This window comes from Carcharodon carcharias (genome assembly GCF_017639515.1).
Source record: "Carcharodon carcharias isolate sCarCar2 chromosome 29 unlocalized genomic scaffold, sCarCar2.pri SUPER_29_unloc_2, whole genome shotgun sequence".
NCBI classification, from domain to species: domain Eukaryota; kingdom Metazoa; phylum Chordata; class Chondrichthyes; order Lamniformes; family Lamnidae; genus Carcharodon; species Carcharodon carcharias.
This window is the reverse complement of record NW_024470665.1, coordinates 1430335-1454230: the sequence shown is the minus strand read 5'-3', so window position 1 is coordinate 1454230 and position 23896 is coordinate 1430335. Positions and strand designations below refer to the sequence as shown.

The window sequence follows — 23896 nt, the reverse complement described above, 5'->3', positions numbered from 1 at the left end:
CAGGAGTCGAACCCTGGTCCCCAGAGCATTACCCTGGGTCTCTGGATTAGTGCGGCGACAGTACCATCGCCCTCCCCCTCTCTTCAATTATCTACATTGCATTTCTATGACTACTTTTTACAACTTCAGATTCTGCCCAACTCCAGCTCGACCTCTCCCGCTCCCCAAGTCACAGCCCTGAGAGGGGCGGGGAGTGTACGTTCTCCCCACCTTATTTCCAGGCCTGAGGGAAGTGCCCTTGGAGACATGAGAGTTTTGTTCTGCTGGAGGCAGGGCCTCATCGCCTGCAGAAGAGGCCAACACCCCAGCGGTGCAGCTGGGGAGCAGAGTGTGGATCGAAGGGCGGCAGGACAGTGAAGATGATGAAGACCCTGGAACGAGAGACTGATCCAGGAGCCAAGACCGAAGAGAATCGAGCCGTGGACCCTCTGGGACTGGAAGAGAAGACATCAGGGTTTTCTGAGGAATGTAATTCTCCTCGTGAAGCGCACGGGGGTTGGGGGGGGTGGGGGGTGGAAAAAGGGTTTCAGGAAAGGAATGATCTGTCAGCTCCGGAGAGGACTCACCCCTCGTATCGCCCACTGATGCCTCCAAAAGGCGCTGAAGATCTGAGATTTCGATGAACTCGGGCATGGGGACGATAGGAACAAGAGTAGGCCGCTCGGCCCATCGATCCTGCTTGCAGCACTCAATCAGGATCATGGTTGACCATCTACCTCATCGCCGCATTCTCGTGGGGCTATCCCTTGATGTCATCTGTCTGCCGGGGCCTATCGAGTCCTGTCTCGAACACACTGAGCAGCTGAGCCTCTGGAGGTCTCCGGGGTAGACGATGAAGTTGGGGGGGGCGGGGTGGGGGGGGGGAAACAAATCTATAAGCTTCCTCCCAGACTGTCAGCAAAAAGGAGGAATTGATTTCCCGATCAAGTTTCAGGAGGGTCGTTGGCAGGGGTGAGAGAGCCACGCTTGACCTCTCTGCGAGGCTGGTCCACCCCAGGAAGAATGGGCAGAATGGCCAGACAGCCTCGTCTTCCTCAGTGAGAGAGGGACTCCCTGTGGTTCTGGGAGATGCTCCCTGTCCCAGGATTCTGCAGCTTCAGAAGGGCCGAGGATTCCCGCCGCAGCTGCTCCTCCGACATCCAGACCTGGAAAGAAGAGGGCTCTCGGCTGGTGGGTGAAGACCGAGCAGCGGTGGGACTTCCGACCCTGGTAGGTACCGGCTCTCTGACAGTGTGACCCTCGATGGACTCTTGACGGGGGGAACAGGCAAGGCATTCTCTCTGGAAGGTTCTCCACGGACAACCAATGATCGACTGGTTGCTCCATCGGCGGGTTCAGTGGGACGAACACCTGAAGGCTGCTCGGTCTCTAGCCTTCCTAAAACGCCACAGGGATTTCACATTGTGACTGGGGAAACAGTCCGGCCTCCCACCTCCAACGCGGGACACCTCCCCCCCCCCCCACCCCGCCCCAAACCCCCCCACCCATCCTCCAACGAGCGCGGCAATGGCGTCTTCCTCATTGCTCCCTCGACCACATCAGCTCTGGCAAGTCTTCATGAGGATGGTCGCGCTGAGTTCCCGATTCGTCACCTCCCCCTACCCCCCCCACCCCCACAACCGGCCATCACCACCCCCCCCCCCCGAGTCCCCCCTCCCTCGAGGAACTCTCTAATTTGGCTTCTTGGCCTTAGTTTCCAATTTCTCGAATGGCGTGCGCTAGACGGATATTTCCTGAGGCCTTTGACCTCGATGAAAACTGTCCCTTGGCCGCGAGCGGCCTGGGCACTGCTGAGAAAACGCGGCCTTTTGTGGGCGGAGGTTCTAGCCTTGCCCCCGCCCCCCCTCACCCCTCCCCCCTGTTGGGTCGATTGGCGAGAATACCAAGCCCTAAAGGGAGCAACGATTTACACCGCATGGAAAGAGAGTGCCGAGTGGCTGGACTCTGATTGGTCGGGGCGTTGCCACAGGGACTGATGACGTTTGCTGACTAATCCTCCATCTGCACAGAATTATGCGGACAAACACCTTAAAAATTGACAGTTGGCCTCGCGGTGTGGTGCACTGAGGTGTACAGGAAGCGACATAGATTCACACGCAGCCTCCTGTTCGTTGCAGACAGGAAGAAAGTTGTGCCTCTTTCAGCTAAACAAAACGAGCGACTGCTGTTCGCTGACTCATTCTGCAGAGCGATGCCTTGACCACACAGGAAGAGGAAGAGGTCCATTCAGCCCCACATGAGCCTGTTACACAGGAACAGGAAGAGGCCCATTCAGCCCCCACCTCGAGCCTGTTACACAGGAACAGGAAGAGGCCCATTCAGCCCCCTCGAGCCTGTTACGCAGGAACAGGAGGAGGTCCATTCAGCCCCCTCGAGCATGTTACACAGGAACAGGAGGAGGCCCATTCAGCCCCCTCGAGCCTGTTACACAGGAACAGGAGGAGGCCCATTCAGACCACTCGAGCCTGTTACACAGGAACAGGAGGAGGCCCATTCAGCTCCCTCGAGCCTGTTACACAGGAACAGGAGGAGGCCCGTTCAGCCCCCTCGAGCCTGTCCTCACTTTCCGTGAGCACAGGTCTGATCTGTATTGAAAATCCATGCACCCATCCTGGCTCCAGAGCCCTCCATCCACTTGCCTAGTAAATATGATTCACTGACATCCACCCTGCTGACCCCCATCTCAAATCTATCCCGAGCATGCAAACAAATCAACATTCGAAGAAAGGGCATGAGGAGAACATTTGGCTCCTCAAACCTGCTCTGACATTTAATAAGGTTCTGGCTGATCTGATAGTAACCACAATCTGCATCCTGCCAACCGCTGATAACCGTTCACCCCCTCGCTTACCAAGAATCTACCCACCTCGGCCTTAAAAATATTCAAAGACCCTGCTTCCACCACATTTTCAGGAAGAGAATTCCACAGACTCATGACCTCTGAGAGGAAACATTTCTCCTCATCTCTGTCTTAAATAGACTCCTCCATATTTTTAAACATTGACCCCGGTTCTAGATTCTTCCACAAGAGGAAACGTCCTCCCCACATGCACCCTATCAAGACTCCTTGAAGGTTTCAAGACTCGATGGGGGCTGAACGGGCCTCTTCCTGTTCCTGCGTAACAGGCTCGAGGGGGGATGAATGGGTCTCCACCTGTTCCTGTGTAACAGGCTCGAGGGGGCTGAATGGACCACCTCCTGTTCCTGTGTAACAGGCGCGAGGGGGCTGAATGACCTCCTCCTGTTCCTGTATAACAGGCGCGAGGGGCTGAATGGGCCTCCTCCTGTTCCTGGGTAACAGGCTCGAGGGACTGAATGGCCTCCTCCTGTAGCTGTGTAACAGGCTCGAGGGGGCTGAATGGGCCTCCTCCTGTTCCTGTGTAACAGGCTCGAGGGGGCTGAATGGGGCCTCCTCCTGTTCCTGTGTAACAGGCTCGAGGGGGGCTGAATGGGCCTCCTCCTGTTCCTGTGTAACAGGCTCGATGGGGGATGAATGGGTCTCCACCTGTTCCTGTGTAACAGGCTGGAGGGGGGCATGAATGGGCCTCTCCTAAACTCCAGTGGATAGGCAAGTCTCGCCTGCCCCACCTTTCCTCAAGAGACTACCCACCCCTTCCAGACGTCAGCCTGATGAACCTACTCAGAAACCCCTTCGAAAGCTTTTACCTCCTTCCTCAAATTTGGGTGAGCGAGTGTTTCCAAAAGGTCCCTCCTGAATATCCTGGATCTGAATTCAGGTTCTGGGCCTCCTCCCCCAACTCATGGACAACACTTACCCCCCAACCCCCCCACCCCCCCACCTCCACCTCCCCCCCCACCGCCCCCTGCCCTCTCCCTCGCCTCTTAACCCTGGGAGTTCCACCCTCAATCCGGTGAATGTGGCACCCCCAGGGTCGACGTTTCTCAGCTGGAGACCCTGATGTGTCACTGGGCGGGGGGGGGGGAACCAAAAGCCCTTCAGCTTTGACACGGCTGCTCGCAGGAGGCGAGAGAAGTTTAGCTGTCGCCACTTCCTCTTCACAGGGCCTGGGATCGCACGCACCATCTCTTCGAGCTGCTAGCTGTCGGCCCACAATCTGGGGCAACGCTCCCCAGCGTGGAAACAGGAAACCGTGTCCTTATCAGCCACCTCTGATCGGTCCAGATGGTGACGTGCAGAAGCCAGAGTCAGCTGTGGGAAGGTCCGAGCTGGGGTCGGGGACTTGGGCACCCTGAAGTTTTTAAAGATCGTTCCAGTGCCTTGTTTTTTCGCAAGGGCTCTCCTGCCCTGCCTCCTGTCTCCCAATACGCACCCCACCCCACCCCACCCTCCCCCCCTATAAAATTCAGCTCTCCTGACACTCTGCTGCCCCCTGCCCCACATCGAGTCCGATCCACCCATCACCCCCACCCCCCAACGTCACTCACTGACTGACATTGACTCCTGGTCCAGCAACGCCTCGATGTTAAAAGTCTCATCCTTGTTTTAAAATCCTCCTCGTCCCCTCCCTATCTCTGTAACCCCTTCCAAACCCCTCCAACCCTCCCTATCTCTGTAACCCCCCTCCAACCCTCCCTATCTCTGTAACCCCCCTCCAACCCTCCCTATCTCTGTAACCCCCCTCCAACCCTCCCTATCTCTGTAACCCCCCTCCAACCCTCCCTATCTCTGTAACCCCCCTCCAACCCTCCCTATCTCTGTAACCCCCCTCCAACCCTCCCTATCTCTGTAACCCCCCTCCAACCCTCCCTATCTCTGTAACCTATCTCCAACCCTCCCTATCTCTGTAACCCCCCTCCAACCCTCCCTATCTCTGTAACCCCCCTCCAACCCTCCCTATCTCTGTAACCCCCCTCCAACCCTCCCTATCTCTGTAACCCCCCTCCAACCCTCCCTATCTCTGTAACCCCCCTCCAACCCTCCCTATCTCTGTAACCCCCCTCCAACCCTCCCTATCTCTGTAACCCATCTCCAACCCTCCCTATCTCTGTAACCCCCCTCCAACCCTCCCTATCTCTGTAACCCCCCTCCACCCTCCCTATCTCTGTAACCCCCTCCACCCTCCCTATCTCTGTAACCCCCCTCCACCCTCCCTATCTCTGTAACCCCCCTCCAACCCTCCCTATCTCTGTAACCCCCCTCCAACCCTCCCTATCTCTGTAACCCCCCCTCCAACCCTCCCTATCTCTGTAACCCCCCTCCAACCCTCCCTATCTCTGTAACCCCCCTCCAACCCTCCCTATCCCTGTAACCTCCTCCAAGCCTCTACAACCCTCCCTATCTCTGTCTGTGTCTGTCCCAACTGCTCCTCCTTTGAAATGCTACTCACAAACCGACCTCCTTGACCCAGCGCTTGGCCACTTGCCCTTAATATTTCCTCTTGTGTGTCTCGGGGTCTGATTGAGAGAAACCCCCTGACCGAGTTGTACGGAGTTAAACGGCGATAATGTGAGTGCATCGTTGTTAGCCCTGCAATGCCTGTCAAGGCACCAACCCAGGATGGAACTCATCTGTTAAATAAAAGGACCTGGCAGTGAATATTCAATGAATAATTTGCAATCAGCCCGAGGAGCAGATGAGGCGGGTTATTTATTTATTTTGTTTCCCACGCCCTGTGTCATGTTCGACTTGATTTTTGTTTTAGACCTTGTTAAGAGGTCGGGCGGTGTTCTGTTCTGTTCTGTAAGCTGCTTTGTCAGTGAACTAGTCAAGTCTCAGAGAGAGAGAGAGAGGGAGGGGTCTGACCTGTAGGTGGAAATTCTGTGCCAAAAGTTGCTGGGACATTGATGAGAAGAGAGACCGACCGACCTGTTGTTCAGGAGAGAGCAGATGGACGGAGAACAGGGACTTGCAAGGTGGGTGTGAGTGAGTGAGTGACTCTGCTTCACCTGGTCCCAGGGTATTCTCAGAGATTTGTTGGGCCAAGGTCTAGAAGGAGAGCCCTCAAATCCAAGAGGTCGGAAGCTGGTTCATTTTTTTTTTAAACAAAAAATAAGCCAGAGCATCTCTCTTTCTATCTTTTTGGGACGAGTGAGATTGGAATTGAGAAAGCGGTTAGAATTAGAATTAGACATTTCCAGAAATTGGAGAGAAAGGAGATTCTCTCCTGGTCCAGATGGGCTTCTGAAATTCGCAGGAATTGTGTGTGTGTGTGTGTATGTGTGTTTTTTTAAACATCTCTCTCTTTCTTTCTTTAAGTGTTTCCCCCGCTTGTCTGGTGCGAATTCGTGACTCATGCGATGCTCTTTGCCTGTTATAACCGGGTTAGCAAAATCCCCTTCCTGGCTCTGACAGGGGGATGAGCTCAGTTGGCAGAAAAGTACATCTCGAGAGTTCAGCCGCCTCTCGTCAGCTTTTCAAACCACAGAATCTGCACCCCCGTCCCCCCCAAAAAAAAACAAGTCTGCGCTCACACTCTCACACAAACACTCACACACACTTACACACACACACTCAAACACGCACTCTCACACTCACAAACATACTTATACTCACACACATACACACACACACACACCTAAACATACTTATACTCACACACATACACACACACACACACACACACACCTAAACATACTTATACTCACAAACATACTTATACTCACACCTACCTAAACATACTTATACTCACACACATACACACACACACACACACACCTAAACATACTTATACTCACACACATACACACTTACACACACACCTAAACATACTTATACTCACACACATACACACTTACACACACACCTAAACATACTTATACTCACACACATACACACACACACACACACCTAAACATACTTATACTCACACACATACACACACACACACACACCTAAACATACTTATACTCACACACATACACACACACACACACACCTAAACATACTTATACTCACAAACATACTTATACTCACACCTACCTAAACATACTTATACTCACACACATACACACACACACACACACACACCTAAACATACTTATACTCACACACATACACACTTACACACACACCTAAACATACTTATACTCACACACATACACACTTACACACACACCTAAACATACTTATACTCACACACATACACACACACACACACCTAAACATACTTATACTCACACACATACACACACACACACACACACCTAAACATACTTATACTCACACACATACACACACACACACACACCTAAACATACTTATACTCACACACATACACACACACACACACACCTAAACATACTTATACTCACACACATACACACACACACACACACCTAAACATACTTATACTCACACACATACACACACACACACACACCTAAACATACTTATACTCACACACATACACACTTACACACACACACCTAAACATACTTATACTCACACACATACACACTTACACACACACACACACTCAAACATGCACTCTCACACTCACAAACATACTTACACTCACACACATACACACTTACACACTCAAACATACTTATACTCACACACATACTCACACACTCAAACACACAGTCTCACTCACAAACATACTCATACTCTCACACTCTCACACTCTCACACTCTCAGACTTACACTCTCGCACTCTCAGACTTACACTCTCGCACTCTCAGACTTACACTCACGCACTCTCAGACTTACACTCACGCACACTCAGGCTTACACTCACGCACACTCAGGCTTACACTCAGGCACACTCAGACTCTCACGCACGCTCTCGCACGCTCTCGCTCTCGCACGCTCTCGCACGCTCTCGCTCTCGCACGCTCTCGCTCTCGCACGCTCTCGCTCTCGCACGCTCTCGCACGCTCTCGCTCACGCACGCTCTCGCTCACGCACACTCATACACTCTCGCGCACACGCACGCACACCCCTGAATTTGCAGATCTCCAGTGTACAGATGTGCCTCCCAGCATTCGAGGACAGTGCCTCTGATCTCCCCAAACTGTGTACAGTATTGACCAGGATATTTGCAAAGACTGGGGAACAAATTAACAGAATGTTGAGCTAAATGGTTCTTCTTTCTTGAGACTAGTTCACAGTTCTGTTTCTCTGTTATAAAAACTCTGGAGAACCTGTCCTGACACAGCACAGCAGGAGGCCATTCAGCCCTTCCTGCCTCTGCTGGCTCCATTGACAGATCTATCCAATTAATCTCCACCCTCCACCGCCCCCTGCTCTTTCCCCCAAATCCCTGTAAATTTTCCCCCCTCAAGCATCAATCTAATTCCTCCTTCTGAAGGTTAATATTGAATCAGTACTGAGGGAGTGCTGCACTGTCAGAGGGTGAGTACTGAGGGAGTGCTGCACTGTCAGAGGGTGAGTACTGAGGGAGTGCTGCACTGTCAGAGGGTGAGTACTGAGGGAGTGCTGCACTGTCAGAGGGTGAGTACTGAGGGAGTGCTGCACTGTCAGAGGGTGAGTACTGAGGGAGTGCTGCACTGTCAGAGGGTGAGTACTGAGGGAGTGCTGCACCGTCAGAGGGTGAGTACTGAGGGAGTGCTGCACCGTCAGAGGGTGAGTACTGAGGGAGTGCTGTACTGTCAGAGGGTGAGTACTGAGGGAGTGCTGTACTGTCAGAGGGTGAGTGCTGAGGGAGTGCTGCACTGTCAGAGGGTCAGTGCTGAGGGAGTGCTGCACTGTCAGAGGGTCAGTGCTGAGGGAGTGCTGCACTGTCAGAGGGTCAGTGCTGAGGGAGTGCTGCACTGTCAGAGGGTCAGTGCTGAGGGAGTGCTGCGCTGTCAGAGGGTCAGTGCTGAGGGAGTGCTGCGCTGTCGGAGGGTCAGTGCTGAGGGAGCAGTGCATTGTCGGAGGGTCAGTGCTGAGGGAGTGCCGCGCTGTCGGGGGGTCAGTGCTGAGGGAGCGCCGCGCTGTCGGAGGGTCAGTGCTGAGGGAGCGCCGCGCTGTCGGAGGGTCAGTGCTGAGGGAGGGGCGCGCTGTCGGAGGGTCAGTGCTGAGGGAGGGGCGCGCTGTCGGAGGGTCAGTGCTGAGGGAGGGGCGCGCTGTTGGAGGGTCAGTGCTGAGGGAGTGCCGCACTGTCGGAGGGTCAGTACTGAGGGAGCGCCGCGCTGTCGGAGGGTCAGTACTGAGGGAGCGCCGCGCTGTCAGAGGGTCAGTGCTGAGGGAGCGCCGCGCTGTCAGAGGGTCAGTGCTGAGGGAGTGCCGCACTGTCAGAGGGTCAGTGCTGAGGGAGTGCTGCGCTGTCAGAGGGTCAGTGCTGAGGGAGTGCTGCGCTGTCGGAGGGTCAGTGCTGAGGGAGTGCTGCACTGTCGGAGGGTCAGTGCTGAGGGAGTGCTGCACTGTCGGAGGGTCAGTGCTGAGGGAGTGCCGCGCTGTCGGGGGGTCAGTGCTGAGGGTGCGCCGCGCTGTCGGAGGGTCAGTGCTGAGGGAGCACCGTACTGTCGGAGGGTCAGTGCTGAGGGAGGGGCGCGCTGTCGGAGGGTCAGTGCTGAGGGAGCGCCGCGCTGTCGGAGGGTCAGTGCTGAGGGAGTGCTGCACTGTCGGGGGGTCAGTACTGAGGGAGTGCTGCACTGTCGGAGGGTCAGTACTGAGGGAGTGCTGCACTGTCGGGGGGTCAGTACTGAGGGAGTGCTGCACTGTCGGGGGGTCAGTACTGAGGGAGCGGTACGCTGTCGGAGGAGGGGGTCGGTCCCGAGGGAGAGCCGCAAAGTCTACGGGGAATGACCTGCGGCTGTATCTGTGAAGTTTACAGCCTGTGGGCTGTGGTCAGTGGTGTGATGCAGGAACCATGACAGACAGTCTGAACGCAGCAAGATCACAATCACCCATCAGATAATAACCAAATCACCCGATTCCAGTGAATCTGGTGAGTTTGTCCCGTTTGTCGCCCTTTAGAGTCGATACAGGGATTCACTCAAACGGCCTCCGGGATGAGGGACTTCAGTCCGTGTGGAGGGACTGGGAGAAGCCGGGATCGTTCTCCCTCGGAGCGGAGAAGGTTAAGGGGGGGAGATTGAATCGGGACGTTCAACATCAGGAGGGGGGTTTGGATAGAGTCGATGAGGAGAAAGTGTCTCCAGCGGCAGGAGGGTCGGTAACCAGAGGGACACAGATTGGAGAGAATCGGGGAAAAGGGACCAGAGGGGGGGAGGGAGATGAGGAGGATTATTTTTTGACCCAGCGAGTTGTTGTGATCTGGAAGGCGCTGCCTGAAAGGGCGGTGGAAGCAGATTCAATAGGAACTTTCAAAAAAAGGGGGGCAATTGGAGAAATACTTGCAAGGGAAGAATTTGGAGAGCTACGGGGGGGACGAGCAGGAGGGTGGGGGGGAGGGGTGGGTGGGTGGGAGAGAGAGAGAGAGTGGGGACTGATTGGATCGCTCTCTGAAAGAGCCAGCACAGGGACGACGGGCTGAATGGCCTCCCTGCTGGGCCGGCCGACTCTCTGATTCTTCTGGGTTGAGATTCTTTGGGGTCGTGAATTCAGCTGACTGTTGAGGGAGACTGTGACGGCGGGGCGGGGGGAGGATTTCTGTTTCACCTGTTTCTGTTTTCAACTTTAGCAGCCGGACGATGCTGGTCTTAGTTCCGATCCTCCTCTCTCTGCGGATTTCAGGTAAAGACGCTCGATTCCCTCTTCTCCTGCCCCCCCACTCCCCCCTCCCCACCCCACCAGGGGAACAATAACACCTGATTGTCGGATGTTGGGCGATTTGCGACGAATAATCTTTCTGCACCTCTCTCTCTCTCTCTCTCTCTCTCTCTCTCTCTCCTCTTGCCAAGCAGCAGCGCACACAAAGCCAGCCGACCCTTCGACATCACTGAGGGCGCAGGGAGCGAGTGGAGGTGAGTGACGGGTACAGAGTGCGCTGGGCTCCAGCGGCGAGGCTGTGGGAGGGCATTACTGAGGGGGTTCGGGGTGGGGGCTTTACAGCAGCGTTTGACACAGCGTCCTGAGGAGAACAGCCCTGACGTGTCTCCAGCGCCTGCCCCCCCCACCAACCCCACCACCACCCCCCCCCCCTCCTCTCCCTCCACTCCGGGGTTCCCGGCGAAGCCGTTTCATGGACAAGGAAGGACTTTCCTTATTTCTTTTATTATTGACGTGAGGTCACTGTCGCGACACAGGAATCGAGGCAGCCTGTGGGCGCACAGCAAGGTCCCACCAGCGGCAGCGTGATTATGGCGCCTCAATGCTCCCTCGGTGCTGACCCTCCGGCGGTGCGGCGCTCCCTCAGTACTGACCCTCTGACAGTGCGGCACTCCCTCAGTACTGACCCTCTGACAGTGCGGCACTCCCTCAATACTGACCCTCTGACAGTGCGGCACTCCCTCAGTACTGACCCTCTGACAGTGCAGCACTCCCTCAGTACTGACCCTCTGACAGTGCAGCACTCCCTCAGTACTGACCTTCCCACAGTGCAGCACTCCCTCAGTACTGACCTCTGACAATGCAGCACTCCCTCAGTACTGACCTCTGACAGTGCAGCACTCCCTCAGCACTGACCCTCTGACAGTGCAGCCCTCCCTCAGTACTGACCCTCTGACAGTGCAGCAATCCCTCAGTACTGACCCTCCGACAGTGCAGCACTCCCTCAGTACTGACCATCTGACAGTGCAGCACTCCCTCAGTACTGACCTCTGACAGTGCAGCACTCCCTCAGTACTGACCTCTGACAGTGCAGCACTCCCTCAGTACTGACCCTCTGACAGTGCAGCACTCCCTCAGTACTGACCTCTGACAGTGCAGCACTCCCTCAGTACTGACCTCTGACAGTGCAGCACTCCCTCAGTACTGACCTCTGACAGTGCAGCACTCCCTCAGTACTGACCCTCTGACAGTGCAGCACTCCCTCAGTACTGACCTTCCCACAGTGCAGCACTTCCTCAGGACTGACCTTCCCACAGTGCAGCACTCCCTCAGTACTGACCTTCCCACAGTGCAGCACTCCCTCAGTACTGACCTTCCCACAGTGCAGCACTCCCTCAGTACTGACCTTCCCACAGTGCAGCACTCCCTCAGTACTGACCTTCCCACAGTGCAGCACTCCCTCAGTACTGACCTTCCCACAGTGCAGCACTCCCTCAGTACTGACCTTCCCACAGTGCAGCACTCCCTCAGTACTGACCCTCTGACAGTGCAGCACTCTCTCAGTACTGACCCTCTGACAGTGCCGCACTCCCTCAGTACTGACCCTCTGACAGTGCAGCACTCCCTCAGTACTGACCCTCTGACAGTGCGGCACTCCCTCAGTACAGACCCTCTGACAGTGCGGCACTCCCTGGGCACTGACCCTCTGACAGCGCGGCACTCCCTGGGCACTGACCCTCCGACAGCGCGGCACTCCCTCGGCGCTGACCCTCCGACAGCGCGGCACTCCCTCGGCGCTGACCCTCCGACAGCACGGCGCTCCCTCGGCGCTGACCCTCCGACAGCGCGGGATAATTAGGTCACGCTTTTCCGTTTACCCTTCCCTTTGACCTGAACCCCTGAAAGTGTGTCTGGTGTAAACGCTAACTGCTTTGTTCTCTTTTCGCCACTCTCCCGTGTATTAGGTGTCAGCGAGACCGTCCCAGTCCTCCTGGTGACAGTGCAAGGTGACGGCAGGAGTGGAGTGAGCGCGAGTCAGACAGCCTCTGACGGTCTGTGCCCCCTATCAGCTTTCACTGGGTTTGGGAGTGGACGGAGGGTGTGTTGGGGTCTGGGGGCTTGACGGGGATGGGGCACAGAAACCAACCAGCAAACGTTTGCTGATCACCCTCCCATGACCTCCTCCAGGGAGCGTGTGGCTGCCTGGGTCGGGAAACAATTGGGCGCCAGGTGTGATGCCTGCTGTAGTCGAATTTCCCACGAGCGCCAGGCCTAGAGAAGATGTTACCCTTTGCGCAGGGAGGGGGTGGGGGGGTGGTGAGACCAGAACTAGGTGGCCATCGATATGGGATTGTCACTGATAAATCCAATGGGGAATTCAGGAGACGCCTCTTTACCCAGAGAGTGGGGGGGAATGTGGGACTCGCTCCCACAGGGAGAGGTGGAGGTGAATTTTACATTTGTATTTTACGACCAGCTACATCATTCTGTGCCGGGGAACTCGCTGTCTTCAGTTATCTTGGATCTACTCCTCCCCATTCGGGTTCAGAAATATCGTGAGTAGCTGAGGCCCCATTCTGCCAGTTTGATTGCCCCCCTCCCTCTTTTTACCTCAACTCCCTCTTCCCCCATCAACTCCCCAACCAAATCCCTACACGCTCCCATTTCTGTTCACCGCCTCTCACGTGGAACGTTGTCCAGTGCCTTCTGCACGTCCGAATAGGTAACATCGATTGGCAATCCCTTAACCAACACTGGATGTAAGCATAGCTGAAGGGGGATAAGTTGCAGGACTTTGGGGGAAGGAGCTGGGGGTGCGATGCCCACAGGGAGTGGGGGAGAGGAGACCAGGGGCTAATTGGATAGACCTTTCGAAGAACCATCACAGGCACAATGGGCTGAATGGCCTCCTGTGTGTTTCGCTCCACAATATTGTGTCGATTTTCTCAGTGATAATCCAGTGATTGCCTCTTCTGTGGTTCTAGGTTTACTGAATTCAGGAACGCCTGCTCCATCCGATGTATCCCAGAGTTCCCCAACGACCACAGGAGGGGACGGAGTTGTGCTCAGAACCCAGGAAGCAGAGTATGGTAACTAGCAGATCAGATTCTGGCTTTGGATTGGACCTCCCCGCTTGTCACGATGTTGAGATTCACACATCACTTCCCCCACCGTCGCTCGCTGACCCCCATTGGCCCTTGGTCCTGCTACACCTCGATCTGAAAATGATCACCCCCTGATTTCAAATCCCTCTTACCCCCACCCTCCCCCCTATCTATGAAGATAAACGGGTCTCCAATCTTTCCCTTGATTGTGGGTTTATCCACAGGACGCAGCATTGTAGACCTCTTCATCCTAATGATAGCCCTAGTATCGGAGCTAACTCTCTTCGTTAACAAACTAACTAGTAAATAAAATTAACAGCCCTTTAATAGGGCACTGTAACAAAAAGATAAAACTTAGTAAATTAAATGAAACTAATATCTCAGGCTGATGATCCACTCCAGCCTCTGAGGTGCCCGCTGTGTGTCAAAAACATAAATTCTTCCAGAATGTTCTTAATCCTTGAAGATCAACCATTTTCTGTGGTTAAAATGTTCATGACAGAATACTCCCCACTTGCCTGGATGAGTGCAGCTCCCACAACAACTCAAGAAGCTCGTCACCATCCAGGACAAAGCAGCCCCCCTTGATCGGCACCCCATCCACAAACATTCACTCCCTCCACCACCGACGCACAGTAGCAGCAGTGTGTGTACCATCTACAAGATGCACTGCAGCAACTCACCAAGGCTCCTTCGACAGCACCTTCCAAACCCTCCTCTACCATCTAGAAGGACAAGGGCAGCAGACACATGGGGAACACCACCACCTGGAAGTTCCCCTCCGAGTCACTCACCATCCTGACTTGGAAATATATTGGCAGTTCCTTCACTGTCGCTGGGTCAAAATCCTGGAACTCCCTCCCTAACAGCGCCGTGGGTGTACCTACACCACAGGGGACAAAATCCTGGAACTCCCTCCCTAACAGCGCTGTGGGTGTACCTACACCACACGGACAAAATCCTGGAACTCCCTCCCTAACAGCGCTGTGGGTGTACCTACACCACACGGACAAAATCCTGGAACTCCCTCCCTAACAGCGCTGTGGGTGTACCTACACCACAGGGGACAAAATCCTGGAACTCCCTCCCTAACAGCACTGTGGGTGTACCTACACCACAGGCACTGCAGCGGGTCAAGAAGGCAGCTCACCCACCACCTTCTCAAGGGGTAATTAGGGATGGGCAATAAATGCTGGGCCCAGCCAGAGAAGCCCAATGATTAAAAAGAAATCAAGGGTCATAGGGTCCTTTTGGCACCAACGATGTGTCTGTGGAGGATTATGATGTAAGGATCTTAGCACTTGGTATGAAAATTTAAATATGAGATACAGCAATTTGCATTACTATAGCAACCAGGACTCGATAGAACATCTCAAAGTGCTTCACAGGAAAGGAAACCAAACAGCATCTGACCCTGAGCCACATGCAGAGATATTAGGGACAGGGAACTAAAACTCGGTCAATGAGGTCAGTTTTTAAGGAGCGTTTTTTGTTTTTTGTAGTGGCTGGAGGAGGTTACAGAGATAGGGAGGGTTGTGGGGGCTGGAGGAGGTTACAGAGATAGGGAGGGTTGTAGTGGCCGAAGGAGGATACAGAGATAGGGAGGGGTGTAGGGGCTAGAGGAGGTTACAGGGATACTGGGGTGTTGTCATGACTGGATGGATATATAGACACCGTGTTAAATATTCCATCACACTCCTGACTTGTGCCTTGTAGATGGTGGACAGGCTTTGGGGAGTCTGGAGTGAGTTACTCACCGCAGGATTCCCAGCCTCTGACCTGCTCTTGTAGCCACAGTATTTATATGGCTGGTCCCAGTTCAGTTTCTGGTCAATGGTAACCCCCAGGATGTTGATATTGGGGGATTCAGTGATGGTGATGCCATTGAACGTCAAGGTGACAAACTGAGGCAGATTCGAAGGATAATTCTCATTGTCTGCACGAGTTAATACTGGTTTGGTTGATGATTTCAGAAACAGAGAGTCCAGTGGCATCGACTGGGAAGGAGCGCTTGCAGAACATTACCACGGCCAGGGCCGATTCCAGAGTTACCCACGCTGACCCTGAGGAGTTTACAGGTAAAAGCTCCGAGTGTGAGGGAGAGAGGATGAAAGCGAGAGATTGAGCAGGTGGGTGTGAGGGTGTGGGCACTGGTGGGTGGGTGAGTGCAATTGGATTCCTGGGCATATGGGGTTGGGCATGAGGAGGATGATGATGATGAGACTTTGGCTAAATTGGGTTCCTAATGACTGTTGTTAATAAGAATGTGGTGAGTTACTCTCCGTAGGACTCCTAGTCTCTGACCTGCTCTTGTAGCCACAGTATTTATATGGCTGGTCCAGTTCAGTTTCTGGTCAATGGTAACCCCCAGGATGTTGATAGTGGGGGATTCAGTGATGGGAATGTCATTGAACGCAAGGGGCGATGGTTGGATTCTCTCTTGTTGGAGATGGTCATTGCCTGACACTTGTGTGGTGTGAATGTTACTTGCCTCTTGTCAGCCCAAGGCTGGATATTGTTCAGGTCTTGCTGCATTTGGACATGGACTGTTTCAGTGTGTGTGAATGGGTGGGTGTGAGGGTGTGTATGAGTGCCAGTGCATGTGCAAATGTGTAGGTGTGTGTGAGTGTTAGTGTGTGTATGACTGGGTTGGTGTGGGTGCTAGTGTATGTGTGAATGGGTGGGTGTGAGGGTATGGGTGCCTGTGAGTGCTAGTGAGAATGGGTAGGGGTGTGTGTGAGAATATGTGGGTGTAAGGATGGGCGTGAGTGTGAATGGGTGGATGTGTGAGTGTGTGTGTGTGTGTGAATGGAAGGTTGTGAGGATGTGGGTGTGTGTGAGTGTTAGCGTATGTGTGTGAATGGGTGGGTGTGAGTGCTAGTGTGTGTGTGAATGGGTGGGTGTGAGTGTTAGTTTGTGAATGGGTGTGTGTGTGTGCGCGTGCGTGTGAATCCAGGAGGGAGGGAGTGAGTGAGTGAGTGTGCGGGATGACAAATTTGATTGAATGTTTTGAGGAGGTGACCAGGTGTGTAGATGAGGGTAGTGCAGTTGATGTAGTTTATATGGATTTCAGCAAAGCCTTTGACAAGGTCCCACATGGGAGACTTATAAAGAAGGCAAATGCACATGGGATACAGGGTAATTTGATAAGGTGGATTCAAAATTGGCTTTGTTGTTGGAGACAGAGGGTGATGACAGAGGGATGCTTTAGTGACTGGAAGCCAGTGTCCAGTGGCGTACCACAGGGATCTGTGCTGAGTCCCCTATTATTCGTCATTTATATAAATGACATAGATGACTATGTGGGGGGTAGGATTAGTAAGTTTGTGGATGACACAAAGATTGGCCGGGTGGTTAACAGTGAGGTTGAGTGTCTTGGGCTACAGGAAGATATAGACGGGTTGGTCAAATGGGCAGATAAGTGACAGATGGAATTTAACCCTGAAAAGTGTGAGGTGATACACTTTGGAAGGAGTAATTTGACAAGGAAATATTCAATGAACGGCATGACACTAGGAAGTTCTGAGGAACAAAGGGACCTTGGCATGTGTGTCCATAGATCTCTGAAAGTGGAGGGGCATGTTAGTGGGGTGGTGAAAAAGGCATATGGGACACTTGCCTTTATCAATCGAGGCATAGATTACAAAAGTAGGGAGGTCATGTTGGAGTTGTATAGAACCTTGGTGAGGCCACAGCTGGAGTACTGTGTGCAGTTCTGGTCACCACATTATAGGAAGGATGTGATTGCACTGGAGGGGGTGCAGAGGAAATTCACCAGGATGTTGCCTGGGATGAAACAGTTAAGTTATGAAGAGAGGTTGGATAGACTTGGGTTGTTTTCATTGGAGCAGAGAAGACTGAGGGGCGACCTGATCGAGGTGTACAAGATTATGAGGGGCATGGACAGGGTGGATAGGGAGCAGCTGTTCCCCTTAGTTGAAGGGTCAGTCACGAGGGGGCATAAGTGCAAGGTGAGGGGGCAGGAGGTTTAGGGGGGATGTGAGGGAAAACTTTTTTACCCAGAGGGTGGTGAGGGTCTGGAATGCACTGCCTGGGAGGGTGGTGGAGGCGGGTTAGCCTCACATCCTTTAAAAAGTACCTGGATGAGCACTTGGCACCTCATAACATTCAAGGCTATGGGGCCAAGTGCTGGTAAATGAGGTTAGGGAGGTAGGTCAGGTGTTTCTCACGTGTCGGTGCAGACTCGATGGGCCAAAGGGCCTCTTCTGCACTCTGATTCTGAGGGAGTGAGTGTGCAGGAGGGAGCGTGTGCGTGTGTTATTTGGCATCAATGAAACGTCCCTGACATTCACCTATCCGTTTATTTTCTCTCTCAGATCCGGATGGTTCAGGAGGATTCTCAGACGGTATGGTTCAGATCCATCTACTGCATGATCTCCAATCACTGTGTCCCACTCTGTAAATCCCGTTGATCCCATCGTGGCTCTCGATCTGATCCAGTGATCCTGTTTGCGCACGTTCCCAATGTACTGGGGAAGATACAAAATGTTTATTATCAGGAGCATTACACAGCATCTAACCCCATACTGTCCCTATCCTGTGAGTGTTTGATGGGGACGGTGTAGAGGGAGCTTTACTCTGTATCTAACCCCGTGCTGTACCTGTCCTGGGAGTGTTTGATGGGGACGGTGTAGAGGGAGATTTACTCTGTATCTAACCCTGTGCTGTACCTGTCCTGGGAGTGTTTGATGGGGGCAGTGTAGAGAGAGCTTTACTCTGTATCTAACCCCGTGCTGTACCTGTCCTGGGAGTGTTTGATGGGGACGGTGTAGAGGGAGATTTACTCTGTATCTAACCCCGTGCTGTACCTGTCCTGGGAGTGTTTGATGGGGACGGTGTAGAGGGAGATTTACTCTGTATCTAACCCTGTGCTGTACCTGTCCTGGGAGTGTTTGATGGGGGCAGTGTAGAGAGAGCTTTACTCTGTATCTAACCCCGTGCTGTACCTGTCCTGGGAGTGTTTGATGGGGACGGTGTAGAGGGAGCTTTACTTTGTCCCTGTGTGATTAGACCAGCTCCAGAACTGCCGGACCTTGTCCACGTTCTCTGGGCTGATCTTGCAGTGCTGCGGGAGTGCCGCACTGCCGTGGGCGCTGTCTTTTGACTGCCAGTCGGGCAGCACAGTATTTCTCCTAGTTCCCTGGTGCTGGCGTGGGCTCCTTAACCCACAGCCGGCGAAACGAAATGTGAACGGCGGCCGGCGTGGGCCTTGCCGTGGGATCTTGCTGTGCTTTAATTTAGCCTACAGAATGGTCAGGGAGGGCCCTTCTCCTCCTCCTTCACTGTCGCGAGCGTGAACGGTGGATACTTGGGTATCCTCAATCAGCTGCGCCCAATTGTTCTAGCTGCTGCGTACTTAACCCCTGCCCTGTAATGTCTAACGTGATCCTAACCTCTCCCTCCTTTTCCTGCAGATGAAGTTGAGGAAGAGCTCGAGAACGGCCCTGGGACTGAACCCTCGAGAGGTGGGTGGACATTTCATTTGGAGAACTCTCTCATCAACCTCCTTCCGCCTTTTATTCTTAAAAAGATGTGGGTCTCGCTGGCTGGGCCCAGCTTTTATTGCCCCATCCCTAATTGCCCCTTGAGAAGGTGGTGGGTGAGCTGCCTTCTTGAGCCGCTGCAGTCCCTGTGGTGTAGGTACACCCACAGCGCTGTTAGGGAGGGAGTTGCAGGATTTTGTCCCCTGTGGTGTAGGTACACCCACAGCGCTGTTAGGGAGGGAGGTCCAGGATTTTGTCCATGTGGTGTAGGTACACCCACAGTGCTGTTAGGGAGGGAGTTCCAGGATTTTGTCCGTGTGGTGTAGGTACACCCACAGCGCTGTTAGGGAGGGAGTTCCAGGATTTTGTCCGTGTGGTGTAGGTACACCCACAGCGCTGTTAGGGAGGGAGTTCCAGGATTTTGTCCGTGTGGTGTAGGTACACCCACAGCGCTGTTAGGGAGGGAGTTCCAGGATTTTGTCCGTGTGGTGTAGGTACACCCACGGCGCTGTTAGGGAGGGAGTTCCAGGATTTTGTCTGTGTGTTGTAGGTACACCCACAGCGCTGTTAGGGAGGGTGTTCCAGGATTTTGACCCAGCGACAGTGAAGGAACGGCCGATATATTTCCAAGTCAGGATGGTGAGTGACTTGGAGGGGAACTTCCAGGTGGGGGTGTTCCCCATGTGTCTGCTGCCCTTGTCCTTCTAGATGGTAGAGGAGGGTTTGGAAGGTGCTGTCGAAGGAGCCTTGCTGAGTTGCTGCAGTGCATCTTGTAGATGGTACACACACTGCCGCTACTGTGCGTCGGTGGTGGAGGGAGTGAATGTTTGTGGATGGGGTGCTGATCGAGCGGGGTTGCTTTGTCCTGGACGGTATCGAGTTTCTGGAGTGTTGCCTGGTTGAGAGTCACTGCGTGGGCTGCGGAAGGAGTTGAGGTGCTTTGCTGGTTCTCCGATTGGGTAATGTACTGGAGCTGTGAGAATCTTGACTTATGAGGGGCCGATTGGCCTTCCTTCATTCTGTCCGCTGTGCTTAAGAATGAAAACCAGTTCTGTGCCTCAAACCTGATTAGTCTTCTGTTTAAATTTTAGGGACATCTCAGGATGAGGAGACACAGCTTGGCAATGGTAGATTAAACTGATCAGCATTGTCCCTTTACACTCTCTCACCCTTTGTGTGCAGCTCGGCCCATCTCTCCCTGTCTCACGCAGGGATTCTCTGGCCCTTTTGTACTTGTGCACTCGTTTCCCCCTCCCTCGCTCTCTGCACCCTCCCTCGGGCGCTCGTTCCCCCTCGCCCTCTCTGCACCCTCCCTCGGGCGCTCGTTTCCCCCTCGCCCTCTCTGCACCCTCCCTCGGGCACTCATTCACCTCGCTCTCTACACCCTCCCTCGGGCACTCGTTCCCCCTCGCCCTCTACACCCTCCCTCGGGCACATTCACCTCGCTCTCTGCACCCTCCCTCGAGCACTCGTTCCCCCTCCCTCCCTCTCTGCACCCTCCCTTGGGCACTCGTTCCCCCTCGCTCTCTACACCCTCCCTCGGGTGCTCGTTTTCCCCCCCCCCCTCGCCCTCTCTGCACCCTCCCGCGGGCCCTCGTTCCCCCTCCCTCTCTGCACCCTCCCTCGGGCACTCATTCCCCCTCGCTCTCCGCAACCCTCTCTCGGGCACTCGTTTTCCCTCCCCTCGCTCTCCGCAACCCTCCCTCGGGCACTCGTTCCCCCTCGCTCTCCGCAACCCTCCCTCGGGCACTCGTTCCCCCTCGCTCTCCGCAACCCTCCCTCGGGCGCTCGTTCCCCCTCGCTCTCCGCAACCCTCCCTCGGGCGCTCGTTCCCCCTCGCTCTCCGCAACCCTCCCTCGGGCACTCGTTCCCCCTCGCTCTCCGCAACCCTCCCTCAGGCACTCGTTCCCCCTCGCTCTCCGCAACCCTCCCTCGGGCACTCGTTCCCCCTCGCTCTCCGCAACCCTCCCTCGGGCACTCGTTCCCCCTCGCTCTCCGCAACCCTCCCTCGGGCACTCGTTCCCCACCACCACCCCCCCCCCCCCCCCCCCCCCCCAGCTCTCTACACCCTCCCTTGGGCGCTCGTTTCCCCCCCCCCTCACTCTCCGCACCCTCCCTCGGGCACTCGGTCTCTCTCTGGTGTTCCCCCCTGGTCTCTATGAAGACCATTGTGGTGGTGGGGGGGGTGGGGGTGGGCACGGTTTGTCACTGGATGGTGTTGGCAAGCAGCGGGCAGTGTTGGCAGTCAAGAACTTTAGGGGTCAACAGGCCACGGTGCACAATGTTGGCGGGCAGCGGAGACTAACGGTCAATGAAGTGAGTTGGCAGGCGCAGTGGGCACTGTTGGTGGGCAGTGGGCACCATTGACGGTCAATGAAGAGAGTTGGGGGTCAGTGGGTCGTTTGGTGGGCTGTGGAGAGCATCGGGAGCCTTTGGACATGACTGACAGACTACCCCAGAGTCTGGTGTGAATCGTGGGTGTACATACTCCTCTTGGTGAACCCCTCAGGTATCGGGAGCTGCTGTCCATGACTTGAACCCAGTTGCTCCAATGCAATGGCAGGAAGACCCTCCCCCAGCTCTATTCTCAACCCACACCCCGAGTTTCAGACCCCAACCCTGAGAGCAGCCATCTTCCAGATGAGGCATTAACCCGCCTGCCCTCTCGGGGTGGGGGGGGGGGGGTGTGAAAGATCCCACGGCCAAGATTTGGAAGAAGGGTGGGGGTGGGGGGGGAAGGTGGGGTTTGTGGGGGGGGTGGTTGGGGGTAGGGGGGTGGTGGGGAGTTCTCCCCAGCGCCAATATTTATCCCTCAACCAACATCACGCTCAAAAAATCAAAAGCGCGGGTGATCTGGGTTATTATCCCGTCGCTGTTTGTGGGATCTTGCTGTGCCTGCCCCATTTTCTACACGGCTTCAAACAGAAAAAGAGGAAGGTCCTTCGTTGGGCTGCGAAAGGGCTCGGGATGTCCTGAGGTGGTGAAAGGTGCCGGGGACGATTTCCCCAATGTGTCCGGGATGATAAGGGAGGGGGTGTGGGTGAGTCTCTCTCGCTGGAATCTGTCAGGATTAATTTGCCTCTGTCTGTCTCTGTCTGTCTGTCTCTCTCTCTCGTACCAGGGAATTTCCGACATCACCTCATCCTTGTAGGTGCCATGTCTTTCCTTTGTGGAGCTGCGTTGCTGCTTGCAGGTATGAGTTTTTAGCTGGGTGACAATGGCCGGCAGCTGCGCAAAGGGGCGCCTTCAGAAATTAGAAACCAAGAACGGGCGGCGAGGACACAGAGGGAGTCCGTTCAGCCCCTCGTCTCTGTGCTGGCTCCCGGCAAGAGCGAATTGGAATGTCCCATTCCCACAACGTCTCCCTGTAACACTGCAGGTCCTTCCTCTCCAGGTAATGACCCAGTACCCCCTCGAAAACCCCGATTGAATCAACGGCCCCCCCCAACACTCTCTCTCGGGCAGAACGTTCCGGATCCTAACTGCTCGCTGTGTGGAAAGGTTTCTCCTCGTGTCGCCGTTGCTCCTTTTACCAATCCCCTTAAACCCGTGTCCCCCTGGTTCTCCATCTCCCCCCCCCCACCCAGTGGGGGAATTAAATTGAAAGGTCAAAAATAAATCCCACTCAGACATGGTTAGAAAAGAATCGATCCCGCCAAAATTAACTTGGTTAGACCACACTGGGAGCACTGTGCACAGTTCCAGTCTCCATATCCCTTGGTTAGACCACACTGGGAGCACTGTGCACAGTTCCGGTCTCCGTATCCCTTGGTTAGACCACACTGGGAGCACTGTGCACAGTTCCGGTCTCCGTATCCCTTGGTTAGACCACACTGGGAGCACTGTGCACAGTTCTGGTCTCCATATCCCTTGGTTAGACCACACTGGGTGCACTGTGCACAGTTCCAGTCTCCATATCCCTTGGTTAGATCACACTGGGAGCACTGTGCACAGTTCCAGTCTCCATATCACTTGGTTAGACCACACGGATGTTGTAGGTTGGAGCTGATGGACAGTGTATTTGACATGGGGATTTGTGAGCTCATTTGGAACAAGACATTTATCGTCTGAGAACTGGGATAGAGAGAGTGAATGGAGAGAAGGAGGGACAGGGAAATAGGTTGGAGAAATTGTGACAGAGCGGCAGGGAGTTGTAGATGGTTGGATGATGAGTGGTGAATGGGAATATTGTTGGATTCCAGTTTGTTTTTTCTGCATTAAACAATGTCTGTTCCTTTCACAGTTGTGTTCCTGATGAAGAGATTCACTGCACCAAAGCAAAATGGGTAATTTTGTCCGGTTACCATCTCTGTTTGTCCCTTTGTCCATCTAATCTCCTGTTGCCCGGCTCATTAAAGAGCTCGACTGGGACAGTCCCCAGGGTCAGTGCTGAGGGAGTGTTGCGCTGTCGGAGGGTCAGTGCTGAGGGAGTGCTGTGCTGTCGGAGGGTCAGTGCTGAGGGAGTGTTGCGCTGTCGGAGGGTCAGTGCTGAGGGAGTGTTGCGCTGTCGGAGGGTCAGTGCTGAGGGAGTGCGGCGCTGTCGGAGGGTCAGTGCTGAGGGAGTGCTGCGCTGTCGGAGGGTCAGTGCTGAGGGAGTGCTGCACTGTCGGAGGGTCAGTGCTGAGGGAGTGCTGCGCGGTCGGAGGGTCAGTGCTGAGGGAGTGCTGCACTATCAGAGGGTCAGTGCTGAGGGAGTGCTGCGCTGTCGGAGGGTCAGTGCTGAGGGAGTGCTGCGCTGTCGGAGG

General features: G+C 54.4%; 1 protein-coding gene across 3 annotated transcripts in view; it reads left to right on the top strand.

Annotated features, from left to right (window-relative positions):
- Nucleotides 1–23896, top strand: part of LOC121274057 — a 32329-nt gene that overhangs the window by 5818 nt on the left and 2615 nt on the right. The window contains exons 1-11 of one of the 3 annotated variants that reach the window (XM_041181192.1): nt 5191–5835; nt 10515–10567; nt 10738–10797; nt 12508–12594; nt 13528–13632; nt 15621–15725; nt 17985–18014; nt 19083–19133; nt 20243–20278; nt 22273–22344; nt 23395–23437. In XM_041181192.1, coding sequence (XP_041037126.1) covers nt 5810–5835; nt 10515–10567; nt 10738–10797; nt 12508–12594; nt 13528–13632; nt 15621–15725; nt 17985–18014; nt 19083–19133; nt 20243–20278; nt 22273–22344; nt 23395–23437 — 668 coding nt within the window. In that variant the 5' untranslated portion in view covers nt 5191–5809. Of the gene's footprint in view, nt 1–5190; nt 5836–10514; nt 10568–10737; nt 10798–12507; nt 12595–13527; nt 13633–15620; nt 15726–17984; nt 18015–19082; nt 19134–20242; nt 20279–22272; nt 22345–23394; nt 23438–23896 lie in introns of those variants that run through there. The other 2 variants (XM_041181193.1, XM_041181195.1) reach the window with 2 other exon arrangements.